This window comes from Barbatula barbatula, assembly GCF_947034865.1.
Source record: "Barbatula barbatula genome assembly, chromosome: 25".
In the NCBI taxonomy this organism is placed as follows: Eukaryota; Metazoa; Chordata; class Actinopteri; order Cypriniformes; family Nemacheilidae; genus Barbatula; species Barbatula barbatula.
In genome coordinates, this window is record NC_136788.1 from 17,011,362 (window position 1) to 17,025,436 (window position 14,075).

At 39.4% G+C, this 14,075-nt stretch overlaps 2 protein-coding genes across 2 annotated transcripts; one reads left to right on the forward strand and one right to left on the reverse strand.

Annotated features, from left to right (window-relative positions):
- The first annotated feature begins 6 nt into the window (after positions 1-6).
- On the forward strand, positions 7-8,436 carry mansc4 (MANSC domain containing 4). The gene is made up of 5 exons (XM_079449622.1): positions 7-373; positions 2,089-2,223; positions 2,411-3,691; positions 5,551-5,602; positions 8,106-8,436. The coding sequence occupies exons 1-3, from the start codon at positions 154-156 to the stop codon at positions 3,529-3,531; spliced, it is 1,476 nt and encodes a 491-aa protein (XP_079305748.1). The 5' UTR covers positions 7-153; the 3' UTR covers positions 3,532-3,691; positions 5,551-5,602; positions 8,106-8,436.
- On the reverse strand, positions 4,549-12,831 carry mrps35 (mitochondrial ribosomal protein S35). Its single transcript, XM_079449623.1, has 8 exons — positions 12,290-12,831; positions 12,048-12,094; positions 11,792-11,959; positions 11,637-11,697; positions 11,426-11,565; positions 10,294-10,403; positions 10,146-10,215; positions 4,549-6,832 (listed from the first exon to the last, which is right to left on the reverse strand). Exons 1-8 carry the CDS (start codon positions 12,567-12,569, stop codon positions 6,554-6,556), a joined length of 1,155 nt encoding a protein of 384 aa, XP_079305749.1. The 5' UTR covers positions 12,570-12,831; the 3' UTR covers positions 4,549-6,553.
- Between the last annotated feature and the right edge of the window lie 1,244 nt (positions 12,832-14,075).

Sequence of the window (14,075 nt, forward strand, 5' to 3'; positions counted from 1 at the left end):
TTTTGGGACGAAACTTCAGGGACGTGATCCAAGCGCGCACTCGCCGCGCGCGCTCATCCCACACCTGTTACCTGTGAAGCTCACCTGCGACACACGAGCTCGACGCCGCAAGATGAGTCTCGAGACTCTCAGATAAGCCGAAGTAAGCGCGCGATGCTCGTCTCGTGGAGTCTGATGTGGATTATGGGTCTGATCTGTTACTCGGACTGCACGTGCTCGCAGACCTCGTTCTATAAGAGCTGCTGGATCCGCAGGTACCCGGGTGTCCATGTGGATGTGGAGGAGTCTCAGCGCAGAGGAGCTCACATCTTAAAGACTTACCGCGAGGACACCGCGAGCGAATGCAGCAGAAGCTGCTGTACCACAAGCAACTGTGAGTTTATACAATCATTCTCACTAAAACTGCATTGTTAAGAAAACACTTTGACATGATGAAAGATGTTGCACAAACATATGGAGACAAGTGACCTTTTGACACTTTCTGCTTCTTTTCACGTTTGCTTGAAGAAACTTCAGTCAGTATGACAAATATTCTGCTTTATAGCTGCCTAAAGCCTTTAAATACAATTCAATGCGCTTTACAAGTCACTAAAATTAAAATAATATGAAATATCACAGATGAAGATTTATGATGGTAAACAATGAAAGTGAAATGTTTTTTTTTGTTGTGCTCTTTTTAGAAATAACGTGTAAATCTACCATAAAGATGATATTTAACAATGTAAATTCATTTGCCAGACCAGCGTTATGCGACGCTTGCTTGTGGTATTTAAAATAAGTGACATTTTCTTCTAAATTTGGATGTGACCGTTTTTGGGGATATAACTGTAAAAATATTACATAAAATTATACAGATCATCTTCTAATAACGGCTTAGATGCTGCTGTTCATTTTATTGAGTAAATGTAAAATGAATGAGTAAATTGTGAATAAGAAAATAAACATTGAATGATGAAAGCAGAAATAGCTTGATATAATTCATCATCTTTACCAGCCGACTGAGTTCAAGTCAAGTCAACTTCCTTTATAAAGCAGAATTTTTATTCTTACAAAGCAGCTGTACATAAAACATACTCACTATAAGCAAAACATTGATAACAAAAAGGTGAAAACACAGAAGGCTGACACACACTCACACACGTACTTACACACATGGACACACACACACACACACACACACACACACACACACACACGCACTTACACACACACACGCACGCACGCACGCACACACACGCACTTACACACACACACACGCACACACACACACGCACTTACACACACACACGCACGCACGCACACACACACACACACAATAAAGCCACAATATGGAATAATTTTGTTATGAAATATCCATAAATCACTTTCACAGTGTGATATATTTCATGCAGTTGTGTACTTACATGATCCCAAATGTTCTCAAGAATGTGTAAATCCAGAGAAATTCCTATTTAAACTAAAGTCCCGTCTCTTGTCTCTCTTGTGTTTGTCTCATATCAGTGACTTAATATCCGCTGCTCCTCACGACCCTCAGTTTCCTCTTGTAGAAACTACAGCAACACACAAATGCAGAAGAGATTATACAGCATCTGTTGTTCTGTTATTATAGATCACGATTACTAAAGGAAACACAAACAAGCGTAAATGTAGTTTACTTTATAAACGACGACTGTATGACTGTTTTAAACACGTTAAACTGTGAAGCATTACGCTACCAAATCAACTGATAAAGTCCAACATCATTCACAGGCTCATGTAGCTTTACATTCAATGTTTCTTTCAAGCTAATTCATTACGATGACATCAAATATAATTCATTCATTACCTCATCCGTGAACATGATGGGTGATCTCCATACGCCTCTGGATGGTGAAAACCACATGTCCCATAATTCCCCTCTCCTACATAACGTCATTTAGCTCCGCCTTTTATTGTTGTTTCCAAAGAGCACCATCTAGTGGTCCAGAGGTACATATTGTGGCTTTAAACAGACTATAAATTCCTATATGCAATATTAATTATGGAAAACTTTATTCTAAATGTGTTATGTGTTACTGTGATGTGTTTCCTCGTGAATGAATGGAACAGTCTCGTGCGGTCTGGCTGTGTTTTACTACAACACAACTGAAGACAATGTGAACTGCTTTCACCTGAACTGCTCGAACCCTGACAGCTGCGTTCTACATCGCAGAGGAAATGTCATTCTCTATAATGTGACCAAAGGTACGAAACTAAACCTCCAGGGAACCTGAAACCTTTCTTCATCTTTCTTCTTTAATATCTCCAAACTCAGTTTCTAATATTAAAAAGAAAAACTCATTATGATTGATCATTGTAAAGTTATTGAAAGGTTAAAGATGTACTCACACTGTAAATATGAAAAGCTTGCTTTTAATCATTGGTTTTTCAGGTGTGGATCCTGATCTGTTGGTGTTCGGGAAACACTTCACAACCAACGTGCGTGTTCTCCCTCACATGTCCTCCTCTCGCCTCAACCTTTCAGAACCTTTGACCTCCGACAAGCGTCATTTCAACCATCCGCCCGTCCGATCCATCAGCCCCGCTTCCACCAGCACGACAAAACCCACGACTGCCCAACACACGGCTGGAGCGCTTTCAACAATACACAACATCCACCATCACCTCACACCGTGTGCAACACAACCTCCATCTCTTATTCTGACCGCTTCGCTGCCCAAAACAGACTCGACGTCCCACAGCCAACCTCATACAACACAACCGACAATCTCTACGACCAAGCAACTTCATACAACCATCAATGAAAATATTATTTATACCACCACAACCGGGCCAAGCTCCACGACACCTTCCGGCATCATCCAATCCACTGACGCTCACTCGTCCCCTCCGTCCGGCACTTTATCCACACACCAGTCTTTGGAGTTACAAACTGACGCTCAAAGCAACACAAACTCGGAGAGCACACCATCCATCACTGAGCTGTCCACAACTGACCGACAAGGGTCTTCACAAACAACATCACCGCAAGCACCTTCATCTTCCAAATCCTTCACGACCCTTGAGTCTCCGACAGCTCTCCAAACCAACACACCTTCACAAACCACGACTCGGATAACCACGACGTCTCCAGCCTCTTCACAACCCAAAGAAACGACAACCGCCATCCACACCACCATCAGCAACTCCACGATCTCAACATCCACCCGACACGTGACCCTGAACGTCACCCGCGACCGGACAAGAGATTCCACGACCAGCAGCGGGGCGGACAGTCAGCCGTACCCCAGCGACACCAAGGGTTACGGCAGTCGGAACATCAGCGCGGACGACGGCGGAAGTTTGACGTCTGTGTGGCATCTGGCGGCTAACACGGTTCTGGTGGTTTTGGGCACGTGTGCGAGCGTCACGTTGGGATGCTGTTGTTCTGTGTTTGCGGCTCTGAGGTGGAGAGGACGCAGGAGGAAGAAAGGAAGATACCGCACCAACCTGAGGGGCAAGAGAGGCTCCATGAAACTTATCAGATACGTCATCGTGAGAGAGAGCTCGTAGCTGGATCACATGATCGCGTTTATTAGATGCTGCTGAGATAGAGCTTCACCATTCAGTGCCATATATGAAACTAGTTGAAGAAACTTTATTCAAGCTGCTGAACGATTTGGACAGCCTTCGGGTTGGGGAAGCACCCGTGATGCCTTAAAAGGCTCCCAAGGTAGTGTACTGCACTATTAAAAATAAAGGTGCTGCAAAACGTTCTTCGCAAAGGTTTATTCATGTGTGCTATTACTAAAAAACTAGAATGTATACTATTAGAAATATAATCAAGCAACACTTAAGTATACTTATAGTGACAGGAAAGTATATTTGGTGCATACTTATAGAGAAGCTAGCTACTTAAAGGGACAGTTCACCCAAAACTGAAAATTCTCTCATCATTTACTCAACCTCAGATTGTTGCAAACCTGACTACATTTCTTTGTTCTGCTAAACACAAGTGAAGATATTTTGAAGAATGTAGAACAGGTCTCATCCGTGCCATAGTAATGCCAAAATAAATAGAATAGAAAACCTTAAATAAGACTATAGAGACTACACAGTTAACTTTGTATTTGGGGGGAACTATTGGAGATCTGTTTGGTTACGTCCAAAAATCTTCCTTTGAGTTTAGCAGAACTAAGAAATGTGTAGAGGTTTTGAACAATGAGAGTGAGTAAATGATGACAGAATTTCTGGGTGTACTGTCCCTTTAAAGTGAAATCACTGAATGTAAACAAAGGAGCTTGATAAAAACACAGAAGAGACTTTTGCATCTGAACTCTTCAAGTATACTTGCAGCATAAGAAGAACTAGTATACTTCAAAGTTTCATAAATGAGAAAATGCCTACAAGTATTGCACTAGTAAACTATTAGAATATAAGTGAATAGTTGCCGTAACAAACCAAAATGTAGAGGTCAACTTTTTGTGTACTCAAGCTTCATTTAGGCTCAATGTATACTTTAAAATACACTAAAATATGCGACAATTTAGTCCAAAGTGAAATAGGACATATACAAATACACTTCTATTACATTATTTTGTACGTTTATTAACATCAAAGTATACGTTAACATACATATATAATATACATATTGTCGGTCAAAGCTTTTGAAACGAAACAAAAGCTTTCTTTACTTTTTTATAGTCCTTTTGTACAACAGAAATATCCTGACGATGTTCAAGGTTCTTTATGGCCAAAAATAGTAAGTCATGAGTTAGCACCTTTATCTTTTAAAAGTGTACACACTCCACACAATATGTTGGGTTGCTTTAAGTCATAGTTTGGTCAATTACAAAAACATTTTCTAGGTTAATTTAAACCAACAGTTGGGTTTGTCTGCAATTCCTTGAGCATGATTTTAAACAAGCCAGCACTTTTTTTGAGGGTTCGAGAACACCAAGAACTCTTGTTTTATGAAGTGAATACATGAATGTATACGTAAAACAGAAGGTTTCGTAAAAACATCAAATGAGCTGGTTCAGATTCAGTGTGTTATTGAGATGAATCGCCGCTGAGAGTTGCTCCAAACCTTTGACTGAAGATCAGAGCGATGTGGATCAGCTGACGGTCATTCTGGACGAGACGCTTCACAAGCTCAGTTTTGTTCTGAAAGAGCAGTTTGGTCTCTAAGTGCTTTTAGGATGAGTAAGACCGCTGCCATCACTTTCCACATCCAAATGGAAACGTCCGGAAGCTCTCGCTGTGGAGTCTGGTTTCTTCTTTCTCAGAGTAGAAACTAATGAAGCGCTGAAGTATTTTCCCCGATCTCCACTCAAAGCCTCCTTTCAGCTGAATGATGTTTAATGTTCTGAGGCCGACTCAACTCATACAGATAACACAAGACCTTGATATTTCAGAGAATCATTTATCTTTTCTTGCATGAAACAAAAGGAAATTTTAACGTCTGAAATTCAGTTTTCACGTACATAACTTTTAAAATGAAGGCCCTGCGTAGTGTCCGACTCCTTAATGTCTTTGAGATCTGAGAAGAACTTTCTTTCATAATGTTTTGTTTAAATCTGTGTTGTACAGAAATCAGCCGTTCTGCTTCATGTCTCGCTGCTTCATGAAGAAATAAATGAGGGTGAGTAAATGATTTTAAGGGACTTATTTCAACTAGAATATGGCAAGAAAGCATAAAGCTGTGTTTGTTTCACTGAAATAAATGATTATGTGCCTTAGTAGCTTTTATGAAAAGAAATCATTAAAATAAACTTAACGTAATTATCTTCTTGTTTTTGACATAACAAATTTGTTAAAATAACATAAAAATCTTGGGAATAAAATCTAGTAATTTTGGTTGTTTAGATTGGAATTCTTTTGTTTGAGTCATTTTAATTGAACAAATGATTCAGTAAATGTGATTGTTAAACCCATTTAAATGGGTCAAATGAAGTTTACTTTATTATTATTTTGTGTTGAGACTCTTTCAATCATTGTCATTGATTTACTACATTGGCAGTTGATCTGTAGTTCCCAGCATGCTTTGTATCTGACTGCATTAGGAGATTCATTGTCATTTAAAGTGTTTTACAGTCAAAAGAAAGACTTGTTTGTGTTTTTGTTGATTTATCTTTGAGATTTAGGAGAGCTTTGGCATTATTTTTAAGTTTGGGTCTTTAAGATGTTAGCGTTGTTCAGAAGAGCGGTGCTTGTGCCCAGCAGGACGGAGGCAGATATTAGACATCAGTCTCTATTCACTTGACCATCTATGTTATACAACAATACTATATTTATATTCGTATAGTGATCCGTGAATATTTTCCGTGATATCTGAACAAAAACTAAATAGAATTAACTTTATTCTGGTTAGTAAGTTGTACTTGAATTATGGCAGAAAATTTTACAAGGATTTTATTAAGTAAATTCTACGAGTTATTTTCTTCAGTGTACTTGAACAGATCCCACAACATCATATGATGACTGAAACCAACATTATAATATCATCATCACAGAAACAAAACACATGGCTTACAGGTGAACATTAAGACAAGCTGAAATCGCCTTCAATATGATGAAGCTCCTCAGATGTTCTTCAGATATTCAGAAGCTTCTTAACGGCTTCTTTGTATTTCTGGACGTTGTCTTCGGTCTCTCCCTCATTCTTCATCTTGACCAACGTGTCTCTGTACTCCTGAACCTCCGGCTGACCCAGCACCTCCTCTCTGACCCCTCCCTCCTCCTCCTCATCTCTCGCTCCGAGCGGCCGCATGCGCACCAGAGTTGCCAGAACGTTCTTCTGGGACGGACTGTCCTCCCACTCGTACTCCTCTGTGTCCGCACGCGTCTTCTCTGCTTCCCACGCTTCCGTTTTCTGTGGACACAAAAACACAACATCAATATCGATGATGTAGACCATAAAAAAATGCGCCACTCGATGCGCAGTGTGGCATGACAACGTGAAGGGATAAGAACTCTCCACATTTTCCCCATTCCTGCCGTCGGAGGCCTGTAACGGTGCACAAAAGCGTCTTTGTGTGTATGAAGGTCTGTACGTGCCGCAGGTGTTCAAGAATAATGACAATCAATGAGTCTTCCTCCAGTTCCCACCCATCAGAACCTCTCTCATCTCATCCCACCTCAGACCACTTGCGCCTCCGGTGCTTCTGAGGGACGCACTGATGGATCGGCTGATTTCTATGGAGATGAAGGCGGTTTGGAGGATTTGATTAGGACCGTTAACCCAAATCATTCGATTTAGCTGAAGCGGCAAATCAAACGCTTTGAATGTAATTGATGAGGTTGGCCTTTAACATGAGAGAACAGGAGTGTAATTCAGGTCTGGAGTGATGCTTGATGGGCTTCAAGCGATTTGTGAGAGCTGTCATGATTATTTCATCGCACTGTTAGAAAGAAACGGTTTGAGGTTCTAAATCGAAAGATTCACTTTTCTATTAAAGTCCCAGTGAAACTAAAAATGACAATGCCAATTTTTTTGCAGCGTTTATTGTAAATAGTTTATCAATGTGGGTCATTCTCTTTTCAAAATCTGTGTGCCCTCATAATCTTCTGTTAAAATCTGAAAATGCACTTCCGTCCTGTAGCGACTATTCATCTAAGAAGACGTATGTTAGACGGCTTGGGCGGCAAGTTCCATTTCAAAATACAACGGCTGTTTGTTTACATCCAATCAAATCGCAGAGAAAGACGAAAGTCACACCCACCTTTATTACTTCCGTGTTTTGAGGCATCTCCCAGACTCCAAGATGCGTCAAAACACGGAAGTAAAAACGATCGCAACTTCCGGTTCACGGTGACTTTAATATTTATATTTACAACACAAAATAGCATAAAAGAGATTTATCGTGATTGTTAGTTTTTTAATTAGGTCATGCCATAGGACACACGTTTGGGTTATTTCTCGACTACCTTTTTTAAACACAATAAAACCCAAATAAACCAAAAATCATCTGGGTCATATTGAACCTCTTAAAAACCCACCCAGGCCATGTTTGTTCCCAAACCTCTTGTGGTTAATGTGAACACAGTTTGAATGGATTATCCTCTGGCTGTATTGGCAGCTAAATCAGGTCTAGGAGATACGATCACCCTCACGCTCTCAAACAATCACTGGCTTTGTGTTTCAGCATCCCCCTCCCTCTCCAACCCGACGTCACGCAGCCCCGTCTCAACTCTTCTGGAGTCGCCATTGTGCCAGCGAAAGGCCAGCGGACATTGTTACACTTCCCAAGCAGAACTGCAAACAAACTCCAGCGTGGCTTTGGGCCAGTGACGTTCAGTGCATCTAAGAACACGGTCCCATAACGCAGACGAGAAACCGTGCTTGCATCTTTTTTGATGACGAGCAACCGTTGATACCTGATACAAAGTTTGAGAATGTGGAAGTTCATGCGCTTTACTCTTTAAGAACGTCAATAAATCAACATGTTTATGGTTAAAGACGGTCCTCGTCTACACAATGAAAGGATTGGTGTTGGCAGCATTTGTCAACTTTGAGAAGTTCAAGTAGATGAATTTCACGGCTCTTGTTCTAGTTGTGTGTTATCAGGAGAACCTGTTAATTCATCATCTGTTGTGGTAATGAGGTGAACCCTCGATACTCTAGGTTACTTATCACTTTATCAAGTCTCACTTCATTCACAAAAGAAATCACCACATTAATCTCCAGCCAATTAAATCGCAGGTTTCCACTTTGGTGGTGAACTGAAGTATAAATGGAGATGTTTGTACACAGATTCGAAGTCAATTATTCATTACTAGTTTAATTAGGTTGTAATGTGATGGAATCTCTCTGTCTGCCAATCAAACCATTCTTTACAACGGCCACGCTTCAATTCTCAGGTTGCTCATTGGGCGAGACAGCTGTCAATCATTCAAGACGTCACATCAGGTCAAAAAGTAAATTGCTTTGGTTTTACGAGAAGATTTCTTTGACACAATCCCATAAATATGGAGAAATTCATTTTCTTGAGTTTATCAGCTGTTAAAAAACATTTTAAAGCGCCTGCACAAAAAAATGTATGAATATTCTACATTTATATATAGGCATTTTACAATTATTATTACTACAACAGCATTTTTAGTGCCATGTAAAAATAATAAAAGATTACAAGATTGAAGTTGTGATATTTTAAATATGAAGATAAAATTCTGAGAGTAAAGTCTTATAATATTCCAATTTATAATTACTTAATTTATTTTATTTTATGAGAATATTAATAGATAAATTTTTTACTTTACTCTCAAAACGAGTAAATGCTTGCATTGCTACAACTTTATTCTCACAATTGTGACTACTTTCAAAATATTACGATTTGAATCTCGTAATCTGGCATTACATGGCATTAAAATGCTGTCAAAATATTTCAATCTTAATTTCACATTTAATCAAATTTGTTCCAAGATATGTTTATGTGGATTTATTTGTGTGGTCAAAAACATATAACAGTGAAACTAAAGCAATTCACTGTAACTGTTTCAGATGACTCAATTGCTGTAACTTTATCGCTGTAATTTTGACTTTACTGTTAAAATATTTTTTTACTTTAAACCTTTAATATTATTGGAATGTTTTTTATGTCTCAGTTTATGATGCATGAGCGCAGGGATCTAAAGGCAGGAACTGGAAAAGTAATACTGCACAGTCACCTGTCTATTTATCTACCCTGTCACCCTTCCTCTTGATGTTGCCCCTCGGGGGGTCTGGCTCATGGAAAACAGCCCCTCTTTCAGCAGGTCCCCGCTAAAACTTTCATAAGACTCGAGGTACAATAGACCCTGTGAAAAATTAATGTCCTGGATGAATGACATCAGAGAGACTCTGCTGTTATTCAAGAGCATGAGGACGGAAATGATATCAATCAACACCACAGACAGCTGATAACAGTCACATTGCTGAAATCTGTCCTCAAACCTGTATGAGTTTCTTTCTTCTGCAGAACACAAAAGAAGGTATTTGAAAGAATGTTGATAATCAAACAACACTGAACTCCATTTTCTTCCACAAAACCACTGAGACAATTCTCAAAATATCTTCTTATGAGTTTCACTGAAGAAAGACTCACATACAGGTTTGCAAACACATTTTGTATGTAATGAATGGTTGTTTCAGCTGGCAGGACAGAGTCAATACGTCACAGAGGCCGTGTGGAGTGATGAGGACTCACCCAGGACTCGTGATAAAGAACCGTGAGCAGGTACATGGCATAATCGTAATTCTGCTTTCTCAGCGGGCAGCTGAAAATACAATCGAGATCCAAATTAAACATTTAATTTAGAGAAGAAATGAAAATACATCTGTCTTAGTAAACATACCTGTCTGTGGTGATGGTGAGGGTGTCTGTGTCTTTGGCATAACGCTCGCCGCACAGTTTGATCATCTTCTTTCTGGCGTGATCATCCAAATTCAAACTGGAGAGCTTCACCTGTACAAATCAAAATTCATTTAAAATGTGACTCATGACAGAATGAAAAGCATATTTACACGTGTCTGTGAAGTAATAGATACCATAATGCTAAGCAAACCTGATATGTGTCGACCAATCAGAATGAAGAATGGTGTGGTATACAACATTATATTTGTAACCATGATTCGTGTCATACAAATTCATCACTTATAGGTTTGAATCGGTATTATGAAGAGGAAAAAACAGACTTGCTTAGTTGCTTGATATTTGAATGGCAATTATTATTTGTAGTTCAAGTTCTATTGTAATAAATTATGGTACTTTATGAAAAATTGCTAAAAAAAAATCTGACTGAACTGAAACAGGTCAAATCACTTTTTACACGTGGCTTTCCTCCAGACATAGACATGTTCAAATAAATCTTATTCTTAAAAACAACAAACCCTCAGAAAACACAAACAACTTTATATGATTCCACCCCTTTAATCCTGCTCGGAATCAGCCATTGAGATCTAAGACAAACCCCTGTGATGTCATCGCTAAGCTTCCTCCAGCTAGCAGATCGATGAAAAACAAAACAAGTAATTTAACATGTGAGCATGCGTGTCTTCCAGGAAAACCTCAAGGGTGGGTTGGTTGGTTTTCACACGAGCTGATGGTTCTTTATACATTTCTGGATTGGAGGAGAGGAGGGGTGGGGCGGGGGGCAAAGACCCTCTATAAATCTACGCTTTCATCCCTTCACTTTAAGACTTAATCCGGCGGGATTATTGAAGATCTCAAATACATCTCAGTTTTTATTCTATTCAGGCAGATGGTGAGTGATTTAGGAGAAATCGCACACTTCAGATTACAAATAAAGAATCACATCAGTGAGTATTTGTTGTGTTTATAGCTTGTGTCCTCGTGTAACTTTAAAGTGTTTTACATGTTAATAAAAACCGGTTAAAGTGAAAAATAAATACTAGGCAGTTTTAGTAAACAATTGAACGTGAACGTTTACCTGCACAAGAAACAAAGACTCATTTTACAAGACTCACCTTGAGTGTAACTATTCTGGCATCTGGGTTTCGCAGCGACGGTCCAGCTGACACAAATTCTTTACTCCGTGTCTGTATTGGGAAAAGCTTCATGCATTTATCGTCAGAGTCCAGGGCAGAAGGCCACTCCGTACAGAACTCTGAACACATGAAACAGACACAATTGTGACACATTTCACATCACTTCATGCATTTCAGAACTTAAACTTACGCTTCAGGGCTTGGCAGTGTTGTTTAATGGCTACTGGAGTTAAGTGTAAAAAGTTTGGGATCTGAAGGAAATTAAAGCATGTGGTTAAAATGTGTTGGTGTAACATAACACAATAATGCTTTATAACCGGAGTTGGCAAACGCAGAAATGTCCACCTTTAGGAGTTCCAGGTTGCCCTTTTTTTCGGGCGGCACTCCTCTCTTCACCGGGTAACCCATACGAACAGGCAGAGGAACTGCTGACGGTTTGAATGATGCTGCTATGGGGTAAACTGCAGTCCAGTCCTGGCTGACGCTCATGCGCTCTGTCCTGGGTTCACCAGCCTGTGGAGGACAATGATATTATTTATGTATTAAGTCATGTACACAAACAAACATGTTATAATGTGAGAATGAATGAATGTGTCATCACCGGTCTCTTTGACCTCCTCTGGACACGAGCACCTTTGCCTGCAGTTTCTGTGACCAAACATTTGAAAAGCATTGAAGTTATTACAGTAATATAATTAGAGAAAATGCATTTAGTTCGTACAGTTCACACGAGTTACTATGCACCATTACGTTTAAAATAAACTTGAAGTGACATCAAAATACCATGACATGCATCACTCGTGTAAGGAGGTGCACACATGAATCGCATAATACAATCTCTACCTCGTTCTGCCGACACAGCGCTTGTTGAGAGGACAGAGGATGATCTCACCCTCCCGCTGAATGAAATGACACGATAAATTCCGTTAATATTACACTTTATTCTGCATATGGAGGACAGCGCAGGGTGACAGATGGACGCCGACATGTTGGATGAGCCTGCAGCGTCACTACGGCAGACCGAACGTACGCACGCAACGCGAAGCGGAAAATACAATACAGCGTGAGGTGCTGCAAACGGACCACGAATGATTAGATGATCAAATATTTGCTGTACATTCATAAAATGTTTAAGCGTTAAAGACGCTTTTAATCAAAGCTTTGACTTTATTGTAACGTTGAGAGTGTATAAATGAACACGTTCTCTGGACAGCATTTAAAGTGAAGTGACAGACACACGTATCAAATATGTTTTTTGTTGTTATTAGCATTTAACAAATGAAACAACAACTATAGTTTAAAATACGGAAAAAACACGCGTATGATGAACACTTTCGCGTACGAGACACGTAAGTCGCGAGCGCGCGCTCCCGGCATTAGCGCACATCTGTCGTGTGTGAGTCAGTCAGTCAGATCTTCACTCAAACTGCACAAATCTCTCTCAAGTGATCGAAATAAATCATATTATTAATAATAATAATAATAATAGGGCGTTTGTTTACAGACGAAGAGATAAATACATCTGCAGCACAGGTAAGATTTATAAGTGTATTTCGTCGTTGTATGACATGATGATGTTGTTTGATGCCTGACGAAAAATGAGATTTTATTTGAGCTTTATGTGTTTAATTTCTAATTTACATTAGCCAGTGTTTTTCAAACTAGATAGATCACGTGACTGCCAATAAACCGTAAAAGAGATGGCCTACTGTAAACAGCAGTTTGCCAATAACTTACTGTAGATTTACATTTATGTTATTTACAGGCAATACATTTACATTAAACATGAACAAGTCACAAAATTAAATATACGATAAAATAACATCCTCACGCAAAGCATTCTGGGAAACAAAATGAGAAAAAAAACAAAAAAAGGTTGATGAGGATTTCTGGTTCCCAGAATGCTTTGCATGTGGCTGTTATTATATCGTTTTCCCCTGTAAAAGTAAAATAAAGATTTGTTAAAGTTGTTTAATGTAATTTTTTTCTGCGAACAAAGCTAGAAATTAGATAAATTTAAATCTACAGTAAGTTACTGGGAACTAGCTTTGTCTTCAGTCAAAATCTGTACAAATGATTTAAATGTAGGATGTTCCAAACTATTGACAAAATGATGATAAATAAATGATAAAATGATCAGGTCTGAGAAATATTAATAGTATAAATAGAGCTATTTTACCCTGTTTGTAAGAATACACAAAGCCAGCTGTGTGTGTGTGTGTGTGTGTCCATCCACTAAATCCTCTTGACACGCTAGGACTGTATGCGGTCTCTATCATTTGACATTGTGATCTGCAGCTTAATGCGCTGGTCTGAAACCGAATCTGAGAGCGGACGACGCTGTATCTGTGGCTTCAGCGTGACTGACAGACGTGGCACAGAGGATGGCACAGTTTTGTTTTGTCTTCTCTCACAAAAGCTTTTTTCCAGTGGCTTTGTGTGTCCGTCCACCGGTCATCTCACTCATGATGGAGATGGATGTCGCTTCTCAGGAGGACCTCATTCATTTGGTCATCTGAATACAACTCCTCATTTCTGTCCGTCACTGTCTAATGAAGATTTCTAAGAACACAGTAAGGAAATTGATCGAATGCTTATTTATTCCCATAGTTTTTTTATTCATTTATTT